Here is a 23804-nt window from a genome sequence, read left to right as displayed (position 1 = left end):
TTTCACAAAGTCTACGGCTTCCTTTTTCATGGTGGGCCAGTAGTATCCTGCTCGTATGAGGTACCTAACCAAATATCGATTGCCGGAGTGAGCTCCACAGTGGCTGTCGTGCATTTCTACAAGGACGCGCCGCGTCTGGTTTGGGCCCAAGCATTTCGCTAGCGGGCTGCCATATGTCCTTTTGTACAGGTCGTTGTGAACGATGATGTACCTGGCCACTTGCATTCGTAGCTTTTTGGCCTCTTTTTTATCATTGGGGAGCATGTCATCCTACAAATATGTAATAATACAGTTGTGCCAGTCCCACGTTAGGTTTATGATTTTTACCTCGATTTGGTCTATCTACAAGTTGAGGAGGTGGACCACATTTTGGTCTCCGGTTGTGATGTTTTTGGTGGCTGTTGCTAATTTGGCGAGGTCGTCTGCCTCGATATTCTGCCCTCGGGGGATCTGGTCAAACTGACATTCGTCGAACTTGGGTAGTAATTTGTAGATTTCAGTCTGGTATTTTGTAACCTTTGCTCCTTGATTTGGAATGTCCCTATGACTTGGTTGACCATGAGATGAGAATCACAGCGCAGCCTTAGCCGCTTCGCCTCGTATTTGAGTGTTAGTATTAGTCCTACAATTACGGCCTCATACTCGGCCTCATTGTTAGTCATGTCCGGGCACCTTATGGACTGGCGAATCACTTCATCTGTTGGTACTTCGAGTACGAGTCCCAGCCCGGACCTCGACGTGTTAGATGCATAGTCGGTGTATAGGACCCAAAGGTCGTGTATTTGGGAAGAAATGTAGACAGCTTCCTTTTCGACTTTGGGCAGTATATGCGCAGTCGATATGTAATATCGTGCTCGCTTAGTTTGATGGCCCATTTGGCCAATCTGCCCGAAAGTTCGGGTTTGTGTAAAATGCTTCTTAAGGGGAAAGTCATGACGATCGAGATGGGGTGGCATTGGAAATACGATCTAAGCTTCCGTGAACCTACGACCAAGGCCAGAGCCAGTTTTTCAAGGTAGGAGTACCTCGTCTCGGCGTCGACTAGTGTCTTGCTAATGTAATAGATGGGAGATTGTGTACCTTTATTTTCTTGGACTAAGACTGCGCTCAAAGCTACTTCGGACATGGCGATATAGATGAGAAGAGATTATCCTGGTTTCGATTTTTAGAGCAACGGTGGAGAGGACAGGTACACCTTTAACTCCTTTAGTGCTTGGACGCACTAAGAGGTCCATTGGAGGTCGTTCTCCTTTTTGAGTACGCCGACGAACTTGTGGCACCTATCAGAGGATCGCGAGATGAACCTTGACATAGCGACGATATGGCCGGTTAGCTTCTGAACTTGCTTTATGGTGGTCAAGTGCTCTGGTATACCCTCGATGGCCTTAATTTGGTCAGGATTGACCTCAATAACCTGATGCGACATTAGCAAACCGAAGAATTTTCTTGAGGCCACGCCGAATGCACACTTTTCGGGGTTCAATTTCATGTCGTATTGCCTGAGTATGCCGGAGGATTCTCTTAAATGGTCGATGTGATATTTTTTCTTTTTGGACTTGACCAGCATGTCGTCGATGTATACCTCCATTGTTTTTTCGAGTTGTTCTTTGAACATCTTCGTCACTAGCCTTTGGTAAGTTGCCCTCGCATTTTTCAATCCTAAAGGCATGACCCTGTAGAAGTAAGTCCCCTAGTGGGTGATGAAGGTGTTCTTTTCCTGGTCCTCTTCCTCCATAAAGATCTGGTTGTAGCTCGAGTAGGCATCAGAGAAACTCAGCAACTTATGCCCAGCTGTCGCATCGATGAGTTGGTCGATATAAGGTAGTGGAAACGAGTCCTTGGGGCAGGCTTTATTCAGGTAGGTGAAATCTACGTACATCCGCCACTTGCTGTTTTTCTTTTTCACCATGACCATGTTGGCGACCCATTGGGGGTACTTCGACTCTCTAACTAAGCCATTTTCCAATAATTTTTCCATTTCTTTGCACATTGCGTCATTGATTGCGAAATTGAACTTACATCAAACCTGCCTTACTGGGGGTAGAGTGGATTGACATTCAATCTGTGTGTGGCGATCTCCTTTGGGATACCTGGCATATTTGCATGGCTAAAAGAAAACAAGTCTGCGTTAGCAATTAGAAATTTGCAAAACTTACCCGATTCTTGGAGTTTGCAGCCGATGTAAGCTTTCTTGCTGTGGTCGTTGACGTCTAGATGAACGAGGTCGAGGTCCTCTATGGTCGATCCTGCGGCCTCGGCCACATCGGGGTATCTGATGGCGTCCTCTATGTCGCCTTCTACCGACCTCGACCATGTTGATTACTATGTTTCCTTCTCTTTGTCTCTCATTTGTTGGGTGGTCGTGCAGTCTAGGGCGATGGGGTAGCACTCTTGGGATGTGCGTTGTTCCCCGCTTATGTTGAATATGCCCCATAGAGTTGGGAATTTGATGACTTGGTGCAAGTTGGAGGGTATGGCCCTCATGGTGTGTATCTATGGTCGCCCTATTATGGCATTGTATGTCGTTTCCTGGTCTATGATGTGAATTGTGGTCTCCAGAGTGACGCCAACCACCACGACGGGGAGTGTGATCTCGCCAAATGTTCGTTTAACTGCATTGTTAAATCTTGTTAGTGTGATGCAGCATGGTACTATCTTGTCCTCGAGTTTCATTTGTGTGAGTACTCAGGGGTGGATAATACACATACGGCTCATGTCGTCTACCATAATCCGTCTTACATCAGTATCCAAAATTTGTAAAGTAATAATAAGAGTGTCATATTGAGGGGATGTCAAACTGTTGGTATCTGACTTATCAAAGATGATACTTTCTTTGAGTTTATCATACCGTTCGTGGGTGATCAACCGTTTGAGATTGTGGGTCGTAGTGAACTTCACGATGGTGATGGAAGCCTCGTCTCCCCCACCAATGATCATGTAGATGGTGCGGGCTGGCGAGGGCGGCTTCGGCAGCCCTTGATGTTGTTCGCGTCCCCTGGCAAAGTTGGTTCTTCCCTGATCGCTCAGTAATTCTTTGAGGTGTCCCTGTCGCAGCATGTTTATGACCTCCTGTCTTAGGGCGATGCAATCTTTGATTTTGTGTCCTCGCTCTTGATGGAACTCGCAGAGGGCGTCTGATTTTCTGGTATTCGGGTCTGACCTCATTTTTGCAGCCACTTTACCTTTGGTCCGAGCTTCTCCAAGTCGTAGACGATCTCTGTAGGTAACACGCAAAAATTGTGAGCGGATAATAAATGGGCATACCTCTTTCATTCTGGTGGGTCCCTGTTCTTGATTGGGGTGGGCCTTCTTCATGGCGAGGTGAGGATACAGCGGTAGTTCTGGCCGGATCTCTTCTGATATCACTTCTCCGATCTTTTCTGGATTCTGCTTGTACTGAGGTCAGTCGATGAGTCGGCTCATTGAGGTCGTCTTCGTCTGCTCGTACTTCGGCACATTATGCATTATGTATTTCATCCCAAATTGTTGGGGGGTATTTCATAAGCCGGCTTAATAATTTTCTCGTCGCTATTGAACCATTTCTATTCAGCCTGTTTTGAAAAGTGGCTACCACCATTCCTTCTGATACATTGGGCAAAATCATTCTCACTCGGGGACTATTTGATAGCAAAGATATCATTCACTCTTGCCTCGGCCTTCTTGGCCCCTACATGGGCCGTCACGAACTTATCGGCCATTTTCTCAAAGGCTTTGATGGAACGAGTTAGTAGTTGCGAGTACTAGGTTAGTGCCCTTCCCTGAGAGTTTCGCCGAATTTCTTTAGCAGAATGGAGGATACTTGTTCTTTGGCAAGGTCATTGCCTTTAACTGCGGTGACGTAGTGAGTCACATGATCCTTGGGGTCGGTCATGCCGTCCTATATTTTCAGGTAAGGTGGCATTTTGAAAGTCTTCAGTATGGAATGTGGGGCAGCACTATCACTGTACAGATGCTCGACGAACCGACCGGCATCTCTCTTCGGCAATAACTTAGGAGCGCCCGGTATTTTATTGACCCTTTCTTGGTGCTCTCTCATTTGGTCCCGAAGTGCTTTATTCTCATTTTCCATTTCCTCCATCCTTTTCAGAATGGTTTTGAGAGCGCCATCGCCTGCATTGTTAACAACATTATGAGTGATACTTGTCGTCGCGGGTGGGGGGGAGGTTGATCATGTTGCTCGTTCACTGGTGGTGCAGCACAGGTTCTCGCATTTTCTTCGGTTGCGTCCTGAACGAGTTTATGGAGGACGTTGGTCAGTGTATCAGTCAGCCAGGCCTCAAGGATTTTCTTTATCGCTGGCGGTGTCTCCTCTCCCACGGATGTGGAGGCTATCTTGCCAAGGGATTTTATGATGCTGTAGTGGGGAGGGGGTGATCCGCCTCGCCTAGGGCAGGCATTAGGCATTGTGTCCTCGTCCACTACTTCAGAGCTTTCGTGGATGATGTCCATGAGGTTGGTTGGAAGGTCACTCATTATTCTCGTTCTTTCTTCTATGTTACCTGCCATGTTAGATCTGTGCATGCAGAAAGAAAAAAGGTTCTTCTTTTCATTTTTTTTTTCGTCAGCAACCAATGCCGGTAGTAGATCTAGAAGAAACTAAAAGACTTAGTTAGAAGATCTCAACAGACGGCGCCAAATTGTTTGACCAAAAAATATAATCTCCAGTTAAACTATTAAATTTATGTAGTACGAGGTTAAACCTAACTAAGGATAATAACTATAGGTATTAAGCACAAAAACATATAGTAGATGGGACAAATTTTGTATATGGTTTGTGACAATAAATATAAAATACTCTTAAAGCAAGAACATTAAGGGTGATATAACTAACAATAAATGTCAATAAGTGGCATTTAAGTAAATAAAGAGAATGATTCACCCAATAATGGATGGGTGAAACGAATATTTTGCCTGACAATGACGAATGACAGATAGATCCAAGTTTCGCATAAATAATCCCCGGATCTGATGAAAAGGTGGGGAATAATATATCAACAAGAATATTTGTAAAAAGAAAATCTTTGTATTTTTATCAGGGAGAGGGTTTTCTTCTCAAAAGTGTTCTTATCAGAATCAATATTACATGCCCCTATCATTGTCTCTTCTTTCTATATGTATGGGGCCATTTTCCTAGGAATCCCTAATAGTATAAATGTAGGGAATATTCACTAGAATATCCCTTTTTAGTACCGTATTCTGGCACATTAGCTTTTACAAGTCTTATCACCGGAAGTCAATCCTAACCTCGACCCTTGTTGACGTCTTAACTACGATCTCCGTCTATGTCTTGACCACGGCTCATGTCAGAACCTCGGCCATTGACCTCGCTGACGTCTTGGGCGAGCTCGACCGATAACTTTCTTTTTCTTTTCTTATTAATAATGTTAGATCAATATGAATTACCAGGAAGAGTAGGTTAAATGTTGACCATATCGATCGAAGTGGTCCTTCATTCCTTCTTGTGGTGGATTTCTAGGATTTTAAGTTGCTTTGGCTTGAAACATTTCTATTTCAGAATTAGCTAAATGTTCATCAATCGATTTACTAAATGAACTTATGATAAATTGTTCCTTAGAAAGAAATAGTGTGCCTATTCTTGTCCCAAAGTAAATTGCTCATTTCAAGGAAACACAAATATAGACGAATTTAGGATTTAAATTTAATGAGTTTAGCTTTTAATATTTTAGCATTGAATTTATTGTACTTTTAAAATTTTGAGTTCAAAATTTAAAATTTATTAATCTTAAAAATTCTTACATAGATATGTATACTATGTATAAAAAAATAGGAAAAATAACATTGTATAGTCGTTCTCAAAATAATAGCCGAAAAAATGAATAATTTTTGTATATATATATATATATATTGTATGTTATATAGTTTCATACACTTTTTTTGCTACCAAATATAACTAATTTTTTACGCGGGTTAAAAGTGAATAGAATCCATATATAGCATGAGAGCAAACATGCTACTAACTACTACACTCAACTTAATTTAAGACAAAAAAGGTAATCAACATTTCTTTCACTTGTATTTCAAATTTAGTTTAACTTTCTTCTAACATGAAATGCTCGGTTTTCATTTACGTTGTAGGTGTAACATACCTGCTATATTACTGCCTCAGTGCCTATTTATTCTGAAATCTCTCCTAAACATGCACACACACCAAAAAAAAAAAACATATACAGACAGAGAAAATATTCATGGCAGACGGCGGTGCGGCCGCGGAGACGGTGGCGGTGGAGAACAGAGAGTGGTACATTGCTGGTTATGCACCAAATGGGCTTCCGAATTCTAATCATCTTAAGTTACGCACTGTAAATTTTTCTCTAACAGATAACTCAATCCCAGATGGAAATGTTGCAATCATAATTCTCTATATTTCGATTGATCCGTATTTACGCACTCAATTTAGTGGCCTTGGTGATGGACTCTCTCTTCCTCAAGTTCCAATTAACCAGGTTTAGTGATTGCTTAAAAGTGGTCTTACATAAATATTTATTACATTGTTAATACCTTAGTATTTATTATATGTACGTGAACTCAAGTTTAAAGAGTCTTATAATGCTATGATTATTGGGTGCACCTTTACAAATGAAATCAGATTTCAAATCTCATGTCTATCTTGTAGTTCTTTCATTTCTTTTTCTGGAATTGAGCTCAGAGGATCAAATCACATGTTTGTCTTATTATTTTTTCCTTTCTTTTTCTAGAATTGGGTAAATTCGTGGGGTTCGTGTTTTGTGCTCCTCTTGCGTTTTAATTAAATATTTTTTTTCTTTCTTTGTTTAGTTTATTCTTTAAAATTCCTTAAGTTTGACACATTGAAATTCATGTTTTCCTTCTGTCATCATCGTTAAATTTTGTATAATTAAATCGGATGTCAAAACTAAAATTAGCAGAAGTGGAGGTTGTATCATATGGTCGATGGTATGAACCTAAAAGTTGAATCCGTCAAGTATAATCTTAGGTTCACCTTTTCATAATAGTATTCCCATCTTACCAAAATCCATACATCTTTGCATACATACATATATATATATATATATATATATATATTGAATTTCTCTATTCTCGCGAGCACAAAATTTAGCAAAAACTATTTTAAGGGTTGTTGCGTACGTGCCCCTTAAGATATATATTTAATTGCCTTAATCATAAACGTTTCTTGAAAAAATACTACACTAATTGAAACAATAAGGGTAGATTTGAAAAATAATGACTTAGTAATAAATTAATGACTACTTATTATATTTGGCATTCAACCAACTACTACCGTTTAACGTTCTGAAATAACTGTGTTCTGAATTCCTTTTTGCATTTATTTATTACTCCTCTAATACTAATAGGCTGAAACTAATTAGAATAGAATAATTGCAGGTGATAAGAGCAAACGCAATAGGGAAGGTGATTCGTTCCCAAAATACCAATTTTTCAGAGGGAGATATAGTAACTACTTATATGTTTCCTGTCGCTGAATTTTGTGTTATGCCAATTAATTGGCTTCAGAAAATTAATCCAACCATTGGGATTACGTTGCCGGATTATCTTAGTTGCTTGGGTAAATACCTCACCTTGTTATCCTATAATTCATCTCTCCTTTTTCAAATTTACGCCTTTATGTCTTCTCGTTGCTACTATTCTCCATCTTTATGTCTTTTCGCTTTTACTATTCTTCAGTTTTATGTAATCAAATTATACAAAGCTACTGAATCAAAGCTCATTCCAGAGTCATCATCTTCATTTTCGTGATATCACATATCTACTAAAGCCAAAGTTTTTATTTCAAATAATTAATTAATTTGTTTATAATTACCATGTTATATATTTAGGAGTGCCTGGTTTAACTGCATGGGTTGGCATCGAAAAGATAGGCAAAGTTAAAGAAGGATCAAATGTGTACATATCGGCTGCAGCTGGGGGAGTTGGAATTATTGCCGGTCAACTTGCCAAATTAAAAGGTTGCCGAGTTGTTGGAAGTGTAGGTTCAGACGAAAAGGTATATATTAGTATGAGTTTATTTAATTAGTCATTTGCAATGTAATTTTTTTTTTAAAATCATCAGGTCATCTAAAATTTATCTACTATTATGCCTCTTTAAAATATAAGATTTGTAATCTTGAAATAAAACAAGTTAATTACCAACTACAAAAGGTAAAGGCAGTGTGGTAGACCTATGTATGGTAAAGGAGATTTCAATTGAATTTCCTTTGCTAGAAAATTTTACGTTGTTGAATCCTCTTTAGATGAAAAAAAGATTAATATAATGTTTTCTAATTTAAGTTAATGACGTATAACTTAAACTCATATATTGCTGGTGTTTTAACCACAGGTTATATTTATTCTTTTCTTTTTGGTAATTTGCAACTTATATTAAATATGGTAAATTTCCTTCGTAGGTGAAGCTGCTGAAAGAAGAAAGTGGGTATGATGATGCATTTAATTACCGTGTAGAGACAGATTATGAAGCTGCATTAAATAAGTAATTTCTTTTTTTTTTTGAAGCCGAAATTACCGTGTATTTTGTAAATTTTTCTCTATTGGCTTTTTTAAATAAAAAAAATAGTAGTGCATAAAAAAAAAACTTTTTGCACTTTCCTTTTGATTACTCTGTATTTTCACAAATTATTAATTATTCCAATTTTCAGGTATTTTCCAGATGGGATTGATTTCTATTTTGACAACGTTGGTGGTAAAATGCTTGAGGCTGTTCTTAATCATGTTAACCAAGGAGCTCGTATTTCACTTTGTGGGATGATATCCGAGTACAATAAGGTACCTTAAACTTTTTCTTTTCAAATTATAAAAGACAAATATTTTTTTTTTAAACTTATATACACTTACAGTATAATAAATAACGTTTTGAAGGTTTGGACAGAGAGAAGAGGAGTTCGGAACCTATTGAATGTTGTGGGTAAAGAAGTTACAATGCAAGGGTTTATGGTTGGTTCCTACGTTAATTATTTTGAAGATTTCAGAAAGGAGATGGAAGTTTACTTGAAAGAGGGCAAAGTAAAATCCAAGCACAAAATCTACGATGGAATTGAGAGATTTTTGGAAAGTTTAACATCTCTATTTTCAAGTTCTAATGTTGGGAAAGTAATTATTCAGGTGACTCCATAAACTACGTACCCCTTTCATATATACCCAGAGGCGGACCCAAGATTTTAACGCAACGGGGGCACTAATATTTTATTCAACTAGTAGTTTCTAAAGGCTTTTAGTGTTCAGGATGTCAAGTTATTTAAATTATTCATTTTCAAGGTATACGTATATACATATACAAAATTTCTGCCGAAATTTACAGGATCCGATGACTCCTCAATGTTATACATAGGTCCGCTTCTGTATGTACCGCCTTCTTTCCATGGAATAAACAAGCAAAAATACTATATAAAACACTATTTTTGTCTTTTTATGAAAATGTATCTAAAGGATTTATAAGAAATGGTGATCATTGGAGATGATAAAATAAATTAATTTCCATTTGGTAGAAAGCAGATTGATGATCTTATATATGTTCGATCTTTCATCTTAGTAGAATGTTTTGAATGATGCATACAAATCCAAAAACTGAGCTCTGGTTTTGTTTATTTTCCAAAATTTGCCTAGTAGTATAGCAATAACCTGTGTCAATATAGGCAAATCTTTTTCTCGAAAAGGGAAATTATAAAGTAGGAAAGTTGTGCTACATTTGGACAATATTGAAACGGATAAAATTGATGTTCTGTGTTCTGCTCTCTAATTTCTTTTGGGCCAATTTGAGCTACGTTTTTGCAGCCCAAATTGGTCCAAACTTATAGATGGTTTAACTTGGGGAAAACTATGCTAACTAGTAACAACCAATAAAAACTAAAATATTTACTCGTATTTACCCATCTTAAACTTTGTTACTATAATTTATACACATTTAAACTAAAAGCATTACTCGACTACCCATATATGTTTTCCCTTATCCCTTACACATTTATTTAATTGGATATCCAAAGAATCTTTCTCAAACTAATCTTTCATTAGTTTGTGGCCTAGCTGCTATAAGATTTGAGCACTTTCTTTGAAGGTCTTTGTTCTTATTTTATTTTTTTCCTAGATCTAGTTTTAATAAAATTGCTTGTTGAGATTGAGAGCTGGAAAGAATATATAATTTACGAAATTTTGTAATTTTCATTGTTGGTTGAAATAAAGGAGCAAAACTAGTGAATGAAACCAGATTATGGAGAAAACATAAATAAAAATAAAAAATTGGGGAAGAAATAAATGAAATTAGAAAAAAAAAAAAAAGGAAAGAACATGAGTAAACGGGTATTGGTGGGCAAATAGATATCATTATAAATGGGAGAAAATGAATATTGGCGAGTAAATAATTTGGATTCTATAGATAGTTGTGTATTCTTCTTGGATTTATGCCTAAAATTAATCCGCCAAAATCTGAGTGAGTTGAACCATTATATTTTCATGCCCTGGCCAATTTGGTTACCAGGCCAAGTAGGATCCACTTTTTTAATTTTCCTTACTTACAACGGAGATCAACTAAGAAAGCAAATGGCTTTAATTATATGAAAGTAGAAAAAGTATTGTGACAGGCCGTCTTGTTTCCTAGTGTAAACTTTATATCAATGATTTTCTAAATTTAGCAAAGTCACCATAACACATTTTGCGAGTATTAGGCAAAAGTGTTGGAATTTGGACTTATGATAGCCCGAAAGGATAGTGACGTGGCTCAAGTGGTGGATAAATAAAATGACTAATATTAAATACTATGTGTGTGGATAAAGGATAGTGACGTGGCTCAAGTGGTAGATAAATAAAATGGCTAATATTAAATACTATGCGTGTGGATAAGTGAAACTCAATAACAATTGGCTTGTGATGGTTCTTTATATAGAGGTCAACCCCCATTTTCCTAGCTATTAGAAAACCCTAGCGTATTCTGCCTCTTGAATACGTGGTAACGGTAGACATCTCATCAGTCAAGTTGTCCGAACTATGAGAGCGTGTAGCTAGTAGATCGTGGAAGTTGGTCTCAGACTTAATCGATATTTGTTGTCGCCACTAAATCCATGGAATTTAAGGGTACGCTTTCTTAGACTCTAACTCAAGATTATGATTTTATATCTATAAGATTGTGTTTTAATCTCTACTATGGCTGTAAATTAATAATATAACAGTTGGTATCAGAGCCACCATAGTTTCGAGATTAAGATCAAGATGTAATTTCAAGTTTTAAAACGAAAAGAACTATCGTAAAATTTTAGACGACAACAGTTCGGCGCTATTTCTCGCCAAAATTGTTTCATCAGTATTTAGCGACTGTTTTTGGTTGAATATGCTGGAAGCTGTGATTGACTTTTTCAAATAAAATATAATAATAAATTTTAGTAAAACCTTAATATATTTTTTTTGGCGGCGGCATCGGTAAAGGTTTTCCTACGTTTACGATTTTGTTAGGTTTTAAAGGGATGGACTTGATTACATTAGTTATGATATTAACGTATGTGGCTCACAAATCTATATGGTTATTTTCTTAGTCAAAATTTCGATGTTACAGTGACTATGGCAAACATAAATAAGTAAAGTGACTACTCATAATTGATTGAGTACCTTGGTTGCTGCGTCACTATTGGATTTGTGTCCTTATTTATATTTATCAATTTTTTATTCATTAGTTGATCAAAAACCTTGATTGTATTTGATAATTACAAATTTATTTATGCCTTTTAGCTTACTGCAAAAGTAGTACTTAAGTTATTGCTGGAAACTTTTATTGATAATTTTAGTCGGAGAATGGAATTAATAACTATATAGAAAGGTTTAAATTATATGGGTATTATTTTATCACATGTATTAATGTGTATAACTAAGAAATTGTGATTAATAAATAGTGTCATCAAAGTGGTCTATTTATTTAGAGTCACCGAAAAGTTCTTAATATTATATACATGTGAGATCATTTAATACATGGATTGAGAGTTATGATTAATAGATAGTTTCCACCAAAGTGGTCTACTTATTTGAGTCATTGTAATATTCTCAATGTACCATGTCTAAATTATCCTTGATAGAGTGTACGCTAGTGTTGGAGGTTTATCTTTTGATACTAGTGACGTTAAATTAATTATGAGATAAGATATTATATTTCAACCCAAAGGATGAAACTTAATATCTTGGATATATATATATATATATATATATATATATAATAAAAAAATAAGAATAATTTGTTGTAAGAGGAGGTTTTGTGTCTCTTACCTAAAGGAAGGACACAATGTATATCATGTACTCTTGGATAATAAGGGGAGGAGGTTTTGTATCTCTTGCCTAAAAGTGAGAATGCAATGAATGCCTTGGACTCCTTGATTTTTTAAAAGGGGAGACAGTTGCATCTTTTACCAAAGGAGGGGTGTAATGGATATCTTTGACTCTTTTGATTTATATATTTCTGCCCATAATTTTATCTAATTTTTGTGTTGTTTGCTTATACATCTGTTAACAACAAGACTACTCAGCTGAATTCCATTGAAACTTTGGCTAGTAGCAACTACAAGAAGTGAAAACAGGACGTTGAAATAGTGTTAGGTCTGATGGACTTGAACTTTGCATTGACTGAATAGAAACCTGTTGAACCTACAACTACTAGCACTGCTGATGAAAAGGCTAAGTATGAGAAATGGATGAAGGCTAACAAATTGAACCTTATGATCATGAAGAGATCCTGATCACATAAAAGGTGCAATTAAAGATAATGGAAATGCAAAAGATTTCTTGAGTGCCCTTAGTCAGAAATTTCTAGAATCTGATAAAGTTGAGATAGGTAGCCGTATTGATTCCATGTCTACCATAAAGTATGACCTTGTAGGTAGTGTTGGTTAATATTTTTACCAAACTGAATAATTTAGGTATAACCATTACCGATGATTTTCTTATTCATCAATCCCTAAGGTCCCTTCCTGAGAATTTTAACCAGTTTAAGACAACCTATAATGCATAATATGAGAAGTGGTGTGTTGATGAGCTTATTATTGTTTGTGTGGTAGAGGAAGGGACGATCAAAAAGAAGAAAGTGCGCGTCAGAATGACTGCCAGATGTATCTGTCTCAGATCCTGCACGATTAGTGCAGAAGTATACCGTGAGTACATAAACAATATATACCCAGTAAGTATTCAATCTAACCTCGAAGAAGTAGTGGCTAGGGATCGACATCGACACTCACTATGGGCCAATAATAAAATGCAGAAGTTCTAAACCGGCATGGAATATGAAAATAATAATAATAACACAATAGCAAGCAGTGAATAAATAATTCTTCAACTGATAATAAATTTCAAAATGTCCATCTAACACATACCAGTTCCAAATCACTTTCAGTCATTAACTAAATTATACCTCTCAACCATAACATAATATCAAGTGAAATTGGGTTGTGAGTATTATCACACACGATTTATGTCGAGGTCGTACGGCCAGATCCAAAATACTGTGTGCATTGTCGAAGGTCGAACGGCACGAACCATAGATGCATCTATTATACTGCCGAGGCGAACGGCTCGCTCCCATGAGAGTAGAGATGTTTACCTCACTCGCGGAAGTACTTGTGGTGCGAGAGGGTATGGATTTTTTATAGTTATTATGTATTCCTTAATTTTTTCCAAAAATAAGAAATCTAAATTAGAAATTTGCAACTTTAAAACCGCTAGTCTCAGCTCTATTTAAGACAATTAGTATGTCTAACCAGCATGATAGTACAATTAAAGTATGATGTGAATCTAAGACTACCCGAACATCTCATGAAATATAACTACGCGCGGACTCTGTCACCTAATGCGTACGGAGCTCCCCACACAATTAATACACAATAAAATACACCTAAGGGGATGAGTTTCCCTCTTATGAGGGCGTAGTGAACTGTCACGACCCAAAATCTCACCCGTCATGATGGCGCCTATCTCGATACTAGGCAAGCCGACAACATCAATAACCCACAATTTCCTTTAAATACTGAAAACATAATAATTAAGTTTAAGAGTAAATCCCACAAATATTAGAAATAAACACACTCCCAAAACCCGGTGTTACTGAGTACATGAGCATATATACATTACAAGTCTGTAAAACATGGTTTATAATAATCTAAGACCAAATACAGTAAAACAGGAGATAGGGAAGCAGAGACAAGGTCTGCGAAATATAGCAGCTACCTCTAAATCTCCCAAAAATTAACTGTATGAAAGAATCAACACCTAGTGTGTCCGGGATCACCTGGATCTCCACACGAAGTGCAGGGTGTAGTACAAGTACAACTAACTCAGTAAGTAACAATAATAAATAAAGAATTGGAAGTAGTGACGACCTTCATAGCTAAATTTAAATACAGTAATTTCCAACATAAAAAGGTAGGCATGCTTTCAAGTTCAACATTTAAAACTCCTCAGTAATTTCATATCAACTTCGATTGAAACAGAAGAGAATGTCTTTTAGAAAATTTTCCAAACCAGTGATATATGACAGCTGAAATGCAGCAATAATGAAATCAATTCATCCTCTCAAAGCAAAAATCACTCAGTCTTCCTATTCACTCCAACCTCACATTCACTCTTTCCTCACAGTCACTCATCACTCGGCACTCGCACTTAGTAGGTACCTGCGCTCACTGGGGGTATGTACAGACTCTAGAGAGGCTCCTTCAGCCCATGCGCTATATCAAGCCAATCATGGCATATAACAGTGAAACATGCTACGACGTGCAGCCCAATCCCATAACTATCCTCACAATTAGGCCCTTGGCCTCACTCAGTCATCAACCTCTCCAGTCTCTCGGGCTCAAGATATCATAAAAATCAGCCCAAAAATAAAAATATGATGCATCAATAAATAGCAACAGAGACTGAGATATGATATGAAATGAATGAACATGACTGAGTGTGAAATTATAATTTGAACATATAATTCAACCACGGAAATAACCCCGATGGGTACCGACAATAACAACATATGCCTAAGCATGATTTTTAATACGAGTCTCAGCTCAATTTTTTCTAATACGTAGAGAATATACGGATATCAACAGATTATTCAACTATACAGTCCCATGGAATTTAACCAAGTCACAATTCCCACGGTGCACGCTCACACACCCGTCACCTAGCATGTGCGTCACCTCAAAACCAATCACATAACACATAATTCGGGGTTTCATACCCTCAAGACCAAATTTAGAACTGCTACTTACCTCAAACCACGTAATTCTTAATTCTGCTATGCCCTTGTCATGAGAATTGGTCTCTGAAAGCCTCATATCTAGCCACAATTAATTCGATTCAATCAATACCAATTATTGTAATTAATTCCATAAGGAAATACTAATTTTCCAATAAAAATCTTAAATTTGTCACGACCCAAACCGATGGGCCACGACGGGCACCCGGTACCTTACTCAACCAAGTGCCAACGTAACGTATCTTTCGTATCATACTATCATAGGTAAATGAGCCGAAGAGGCTGTCGTGAGATAGATAGAATAAAATATGAAATACCAACTTGTGCCTATAAGACCAAAATGATCACTCGTACACTAAACATAGGCCGACAAGGCCATACAATCTTTTACGTACATGGCATATGTACACAAGCCTCTGAGAGTAGATAAATACCATAAAGATCGGGACAGGGCCCCGCCATATTAAACAATACACGTTTGAATCATACTGACCAAATAAGCAACTCCGGAACAAATGGAACGCACCAACATCTTGCGCTGAGCTGATAGCCTACTTGGATAACTCTCAACCTATCTATCGGGACCTGTGATCATGAAACACAGCATCCCCAGGCAAAAGGGACATCAGTACAATTAATGTACCGAGTATGTAAGGAATGAAAATCAGTAAATCATAAACATGAGAGAAACATCGAGTAAAAGACTCGACATGTAAGTCTGAATAGCTCTGTAAATCATTTAATATTATAATGTCATGCATATGCGTATAAATGTCATACCATGCATAGGTATATACGTTCATAACATCATCAAGCCTCTGAGGATATCCCATTATATCATCTCGGCCACTGCGGGCAAATCATCAACGTATACAGCTGATCAGGTGGTGGTGCGTATATAACACCGTAACCTTTTCCAATATCCCATATAAATATATATACATATATACGCATATATAATGACATCTGATCATGGGACAATGTACATGTATAAATGAATGCAATGCATAAGAAGTACGTCAATAAAATCTTTCGAAATCTCATAAGACCATTATGCCTTTGATTAATATCAAGAAGTAAATTTTATCAACTTACGTATTTTCTGAGACTCATGAACAGATGATAGAATAATATGACACATAGGGAATCAAGAACATAAGCATGTCTAGCATTTCTATGAATAAAGTCATTTATGAAAGTTGCCTATTTTGCTCGTTTTGTTTGTATCATTTGGATCATGCCAAAAAGAAATAAGGGATAGCCTTAACATACCTTAACTCCATTGAGTCCTTAATACCTTCCAAGCAATTCTTCAAATAACTCAACTCAATCTACCATAGCACAAGGAGATTTAAAATCAGTGTTGAGTAAAGTCTAAGTTCGTAACTTAAACTAGTAGCTCATTTACGTAAATTTGGGCAGCATCTCCTCTGTAACTAGGCCCTCCTTCAATACTATATACCAACAACAACAAGAGCACAACAATAACAACATGTAATCATCATTTTCCAACCTTATCTCCATCACAATATACCACAAAACAGCCCACACACCCTAATCACTTCATACATAAAACGACAACCAAAGTAGTATCAAACAACTTAAAATAATATAACGACGAAGGACCAGCCCACCATTCCGTCATTATGTGGTGTTTATACACACCATTTGTCCTCCAAAACTCCATTAAATAGTAGAAAAATATACAGCCCAAAGGCAATACGAAACAACCCACAAAACAGTCCACTACAAGTCAAATAACTCGAACTCACGACTTCCGATCATCGTCCCGTGAGTTCCAACTATTAGGAAACGAATTTATCAACATTCATTAATATTTAATCACTTAAATACAAAAATTAGGAATTTTATTAACTACTAAATACATTCCAAACCTCAAACTACAAATAAAAAGAGAGGCGATATAGCGATACTTACGTCGTAGGGATTGTTTTAATGTTATCGCTTCTTGATTCCGTGCCTGGGATGATACTATTCTTTGAAATACTATTAGAGAGATCAAAGATAGGTTCTATGGTGTTCTATGGTCAGGTTCTATGTGAAAATGAAGAGAGAGACGAGTTAAGACATATATATCATCTTTTGAAAAGTCAAAAGGTGCTAGCTCGGCACCCTCTCATTCGCCCATCTTCTGACGCTTATATCTTTTTATACAGATGTCGTATCAATGAACAATTAAGTGCGTTGGAAAATAAATTCCAAGACCTTCAATTTGATATATAATATATCCCAAAAAGGCTTCATATAGCACATAAATGTATTTCTCAAAAAGCTATATTACAGGGCAAATCCTTAGTCGGTTTTTCCGCAACTTTAATCTGATTTTTCCCAAACTTCATATTTTATATCCAAACATCATATATAACCATATTATGACTTTAAAATAATTTAAATCATGATTAACAATTCTCATATTTATTACGTCACCTTGGGACGCACATGGTGTAATAATCTCCCCCCTTAGAAACATTCGTCCTCGAATGTTAAACTCCTAGAAATCTATAGAAATTTTGGCAGAGTCTCCTCTGTAACGGTACTACTACCAACTTGTTACATAGTAAACCCAATAATACAAATTCACATAGGGCCACAATCATCAATAACACATATGGTCTCACACGACCAATAACAATAACTAACATAAGAATCAAGTACCATATACGTACCTAAAAGCTGTGATGTCTTAGTCTGATCCTCCTCCGGAAGTGGAAACAAGTGAGGATACCTAGTCTTCATTTCTTCTTCAGCTTCCCAAGTCATCTCACCCATATTATTGTTAATCCAAAGTACTTTAACTGAAGCTACATCCTTAGTTCTTAATCTTCGAACTTGTCTATCTGGTATAGCAAAGGGAGCTTCCTCATATGATAGTTGCTCTGTGACCTGAACATCGTCAACTGGAATGACTTTAGAGGGATCTCCAAAACACTTGCGGAGCATAGACACATGAAAAACTAGATATACTGACTCCAAGTTGGAAGGCAAGTCTAACACATATGCTACCTCACCTACTCTGCGTATGATCTTAAAAGGTCCAATGTACCTAGGGCTAAGCTTTCCTTTCTTACTGAATCTTATAACGCCTTTCATCGGTGATACCTTTAGGAATACCTAGTCGTCTACCTGAAACTACAAGTCTTGTCATCGATTATCTGCATAGGACTTCTGACGACTCTGTGTTGCTAATAGCCTTTCCCTTATAAGCTTAATCTTCTCAACTGCCTGTTGTACCAACTCTTGTCCTACTAACTTAGTTTCCCCAATCTCGAACCATCCGATAGGTGACCTACATTTTCATCCGTAAAGAGCTTTGTATGGAGCCATTTGAATGCTTGAATGATAGATATTATTATAGATGAACTCAATAAGTGGAAGATGATCATCCTAGCTACCCCTGAAGTCCATCACATAAGCCCGTAGCATATCCTCCAGTGTCTGAATAATTTGTTCAGCCTGACCATATGTCTGGGGATTAAATGATGTATTAAAGCTTACCCGAGTCTCCAATCCTTTTGGAAGGACCTCCAGAAATTAGATGTAAAATGAGCACCTCTATCTGAAATAATAGATATAGGGACACCATGAAGTCGTACTATCTCCCTAATGTAAAGCCTTGCATAATCATCTGCTGAGTAAGTAGTCCTGACAGACAGAAAATGAGCTGCTTTTGTAAGTCTATCGACAATAAACCATATAGAATTAAACTTACGTTAGGTACGAGGTAAGCCTATGATGAAATCCGTATTAATCACTTCCCATTTCCAAGTCGGAATATCTATAGCCTATAATAATCCACCGGGTTTCTGATGCTCAATCTTAACCTAGTGACAATTTGGGCACTAAGCAACAAACTCTGCTATATCCTTCTTCATTTCGTCCTACCAGTATATTCCCCTGATATCATGATACATCTTCTTAGCTCCTGTATAAATAGAATAACGAGAATATTGAGCTTTTCCCATAACCTGCTGGCACAACCCTACCACATTAGAACACAAAATCGACCTTGATATCTGAGGACTCCATCTCCTATAATTTCAAATGGTGTATTCTCCTTTTGAGGGGATGTATCTCTGTAATGAGCTAGAACAGAATCCTCATACTGGCGTAACTTCACTTTAGTTACTAAAGAGGATGTTGTTGTGTCCTGAATAGTAACTCCAGTATCACTTGAGTACAGTAATCGAAGTCCAAGACTAGCTAGCTGATGAATCTCATGGGCTATCCCACACTTCTCTGGCTGTAAATATGATAAGCTACCCATAGATCTACGGTAGGGGGCGTCGGCTACTATATTCGCCTTTCATGGATGGTATAAAATATCAACATCATAGTCTTTTAGTAACTCCAACCATCGCCTTTGATGTAAATTAAATTCCTTTTGCATGAATATATACTGAAGGCTCTTATGGTACGTATAGATATCAACATGAATGCCATACAATAGTGCATCCACATCTTTAGTGCATGAATTACTGCGGCTAACTCTAAATCATGGGTCAGATAATTCTTCTCGTGCTTTCTTAGTTGTCTTTAAACATAAGCAATTACTTTTCATGGTCGTTCTGCCACTTGTTGCATGAATACATGGCTTATCTCATTGCCCACAAATACTAGAATTTCTTGTAACTCATATGATCTCAAATATCATCTTTTGATTATTTTTTTTTCTCGTTCATTAGCCACGATAGGTGCCACTTTCTTATGGAGTGCATTGTGAGACTGTTGTTACAAGACCATTTCTTCCTTATGTCACTATGCTTAAGTTGAAGCCTTCTTCCTTATTCCCCCAGCTAGTCTTTCTTTGTAGTACTTAAGAGAGACCCTTTGACTCTTGTAAAGCTGCAGGCTTATTACATCGTATAGCCGAAAGAATTTTTGATGTTCTTACTCACTTATAATTATCCTTAATTACTTACCCCCGCGCCCTTGTGCTCGTAAGGTTGATTCTGAACTAAATTTTTTGACTGTCTTCTCAGTGGCACCATTTTTTTTTATTTTCGTAACACTTATACGGTACCTTTAACAACCCCAGTTCCTATATGAATATTTTTCAAGGATTACGATGTCATCATATTTGCGAAACTGAATTCCCTATGTTGGGTTTCACTATGTTTATCTTGCACAACCTGCTGATTTGTTTGTATCCTCTTGTTTAGCCATGGTTAGGCTCTTCCTGAATCAACTACTAACTACACGTTAGTCCATTCTCCTATCTATATTCTGCGTAATCTATCTTGGGTTATATCCTTTGTCTTAACTTACCCCACACACTAGCTCCTTATGTATCCAGTGTTCATTTGCACTTATTTATCAATAACATCTAGTGATGGAACCCTTACTGTCGTCTTCATGCTTACATAATGTTCTGGAGTCGTATAATATCCGTAGGATCTTAATAAATGCAATCTCATTCCTTTAGCCTTTCTACCACATTCTTCCTTTACTATTCCATAGTTACCTGCACCACATAACTCCGACTTAATACCATATCACACCATTTTCCCCCTTTAGGGGAGTACTAACATTTATTTCTATGAAGATTTACCTATAAATGTCTCACTTCTTCATATTTGGCGTCTTTTCACATCTTCACAGACTCTTACTTGACTTGTGGTAACCCTTCTGTACCATGGATAACTGAATTTCCTATGCACGAAGGTGACACCTAGTGTAACTAGCACACTTAGTCCCTTAAGCTTAACTCTGCTCACAGCGCTTGTTTTAGAGAAGCGTCTTCCTGAATGATCTTTAAAGGTTATTCTTCTGTTGTCCATTCAATTATCGCCGGAACGCGATCTCTGAAATTCTCACGATGTCAACTATTATCAAATCCTTTGGTCCCGAGTTCATGTTCAATTTATCTTATTCACTAGCCCATACTAATTTCTATTACTCCAAGGGTCTAATTTTTCCTTCTGGTAATCACGTATGAGTCACCAACTCATTTCTCAAAATGGAGACATTACTTTATGGATTATGCTATTTTATTGTCTCAAGGCCTGTAACTTCTTGTCTTTTCCTTCACTTGACTATAGAATATGTAGTCCTGTCGTATTTTGATTTACTGTTATCATCCATTCATCACATCTTACTCATAATGCTTCATTTACTTTCTTCTTATTCTCCTGCTAATATTTCTGTCTATCACCTTATTATGAAAACTTCTTCAAAACATTCTTTCACTTTTAGCCCCCCTTGATTCAACTCACTGGCTCTTCGAGTCTCCTAGCACTCTCTCTTTACTAGGGACGGGAACCATACAAAGGTAAATATTTATCCCTTATAGGATTCCAATGCCAATCTTCTAAAATTTCTGAACATTCTAGTATTCATATCTGATTGTACTATTCTAGAGTGCACCATCTGGGTGTCTCACAAGGAGAATCATTACCACGTTTGCAATATCCCTCGGAAATGTGAGCTAATGATAACAATCCATCCACAATTTTTGGTTACCCTAACCCCAGCTGGATGTTGATATCCCATCTTTCTCTTAAATTATATATGTTAGATCCCACAGGGCATAACTAAAATGGGTGTTGTCAAGTGAATATATATTTGTTATTGTTGAAAGTAACTCAGAATGCTTATATTTCTCTGCCTGAATTGTAAATACAGATAATCTTCACTAACTGCGTACCTCGTATCCTTCTTCACCTAGCTTATTTTACTTGTTGAAACTTGTATCTACCTTCTGATTCTCTCGTTGCTTTTTTTACCATAGGGGTAAATAGATATTCATGCCTTAGGGATCCTTATCAAGAAGCTCACATGTCGTAGTACACACATAATCTACTAAATGCCTTACATTTACTCATCATAAGCATGACGCAAAATCGAGTTCCTCTGATTCAACTCTTCCACAGCCACATTTAATCTCTTACCAACTGTCTTTCTAGATGTAGATGTTGTTGTATAACGAATAAAATAGAATTTAGAAGTTTGAATTTCTTACAACTAAGCTCTACCACACGATCTAGAGTAAGAAGAAAGAGTGACAGTCCTAAATGCCCTGTAGCTTCCTTCTTATAAGTGTGGTGTACAACACACCCATAAACAAGACTCTACTAGATACGGCTTGTAGACTTCCTAGGATGGAATTGCTTTGATACCACTTCTGTCACGACCCAAACCGATGGGTCACGACGGGCACCCCGTACCTTACTCAACCGAGTACCAACATAACGTATCTTTTGTATCATACTATCGTAGGTAAATGATCCGGAGAGGCTGTCATGAGATAGGTATAATAAAACATGAAATACCAACTTGGGCCTATAAGACCAAAGTGATCACTCGTACACTAAACATGGGCCAACAAGGCCATACAATCTTTTACGTACATGGCATATGTATACAAGACTTTAAGAGTAGATAAATACCATAAAGGTTGGGACAGGGCCTCGTCATACTAAAAAATATACGTCTGAATCATACTGACCAAATAAGCAACTCCAGAGCAAATGGAGCGCACCAATATCTTTCGCTGAGCTGATAGCCTACTTGGATAACTCTCAACTTGTCTATCGGGACCTGCGGGCATGAAACGCAGCGTCCCCAGGCAAAAGGGACGTTAGTACAAATAATATACCGAGTATGTAAGGAATGAAAATCAGTAAATCATAAACATGGAGTAAAAGACTCGACATGTAAGTCTGAATAGTTCTGTAAATTATTTAATATTATAATGTCATTCATATACGTATAAATGTCATACCATGCATAAGAAATATGCGTTCATAACATCATCAAGCCTCTGAGGGCATCCCATCATATCATCTCGGCCACTGCGGGCAAATCATCAACTTATACCAGTTGATCAGGTGGTGGTGCGTATATAACGTCGTAACCTTTTCCCATATCCCATATATATATATAACTCCATATGGTCATGGGTCAATGTACATGTATAAATGAATGCAATGCATGAGAAGTACGTCAATAAAATCTTTCGGAATGTCATAAGACCATTATGCCTTTGATTAGTATCAAGAAGCAAACTTTATGAACTTATGTATTTTCTGACATCCATGAACAGATGATAGAATAATAGGACACATGGGGAATCAAGAACATAAGCATCTCTAGCATTTCTATGAATAGAGTCATTTATGGAAGTTGCGTATTTTGCTCGTTTTGTTTGTATCATTTGGATCATGCCAAAAAGAAATAAGGGATAGCCATAACATACCTTAACTCCATTGAGTCCTTAATACCTTCCAAGAAATTCTTTAAACAACTCAACTCAATCTACCATAGCACAAGGAGATTTAAAATCAGTGTTGAGTAAAGTCTAAGTCCGTAACTTAAACTAGTAGCTCGTTTACGTAAATTTGGGCAGCATCTCCCCTGTAACTAGGCCCTCCTCCAATACCATATACCAACAACAACAAGATCACAACAATAACAACATATAATCATCATTTTCCAACCTTATCTCCATCACAATATACCACAAAACAGCCCACACACCCTAATCACTTCATATATAAAACGACAACCAAAGTAGTATAAAACAACTTAAAATAATATAACGACGAAGGACCAGCCCACCATTCCGTCA

The 23804-nt window shown here is 37.1% G+C and overlaps 2 protein-coding genes across 2 annotated transcripts; one reads left to right on the top strand and one right to left on the bottom strand.

The window, feature by feature from the left end:
• The first annotated feature begins 6187 nt into the window (after positions 1 to 6187).
• LOC104096790 (2-alkenal reductase (NADP(+)-dependent)-like) lies at positions 6188 to 9427 on the top strand. Its single transcript, XM_009603209.4, has 6 exons — positions 6188 to 6464; positions 7384 to 7564; positions 7836 to 8002; positions 8403 to 8485; positions 8652 to 8778; positions 8872 to 9427. Exons 1-6 carry the CDS (start codon positions 6207 to 6209, stop codon positions 9124 to 9126), a joined length of 1071 nt encoding a protein of 356 aa, XP_009601504.1. The 5' UTR covers positions 6188 to 6206; the 3' UTR covers positions 9127 to 9427.
• An 8388-nt stretch (positions 9428 to 17815) lies between these two features.
• On the bottom strand, positions 17816 to 18328 carry LOC138893619 (uncharacterized). Its single transcript, XM_070178263.1, has one exon. The coding sequence runs from the start codon at positions 18326 to 18328 to the stop codon at positions 17816 to 17818; it is 513 nt and encodes a 170-aa protein (XP_070034364.1).
• Positions 18329 to 23804: the final 5476 nt, after the last annotated feature.

Source organism: Nicotiana tomentosiformis, chromosome 6 (assembly GCF_000390325.3).
Source record: "Nicotiana tomentosiformis chromosome 6, ASM39032v3, whole genome shotgun sequence".
NCBI lineage: Eukaryota > Viridiplantae > Streptophyta > Magnoliopsida > Solanales > Solanaceae > Nicotiana > Nicotiana tomentosiformis.
This window is presented reverse-complemented; position numbering and strand designations above follow the sequence as displayed.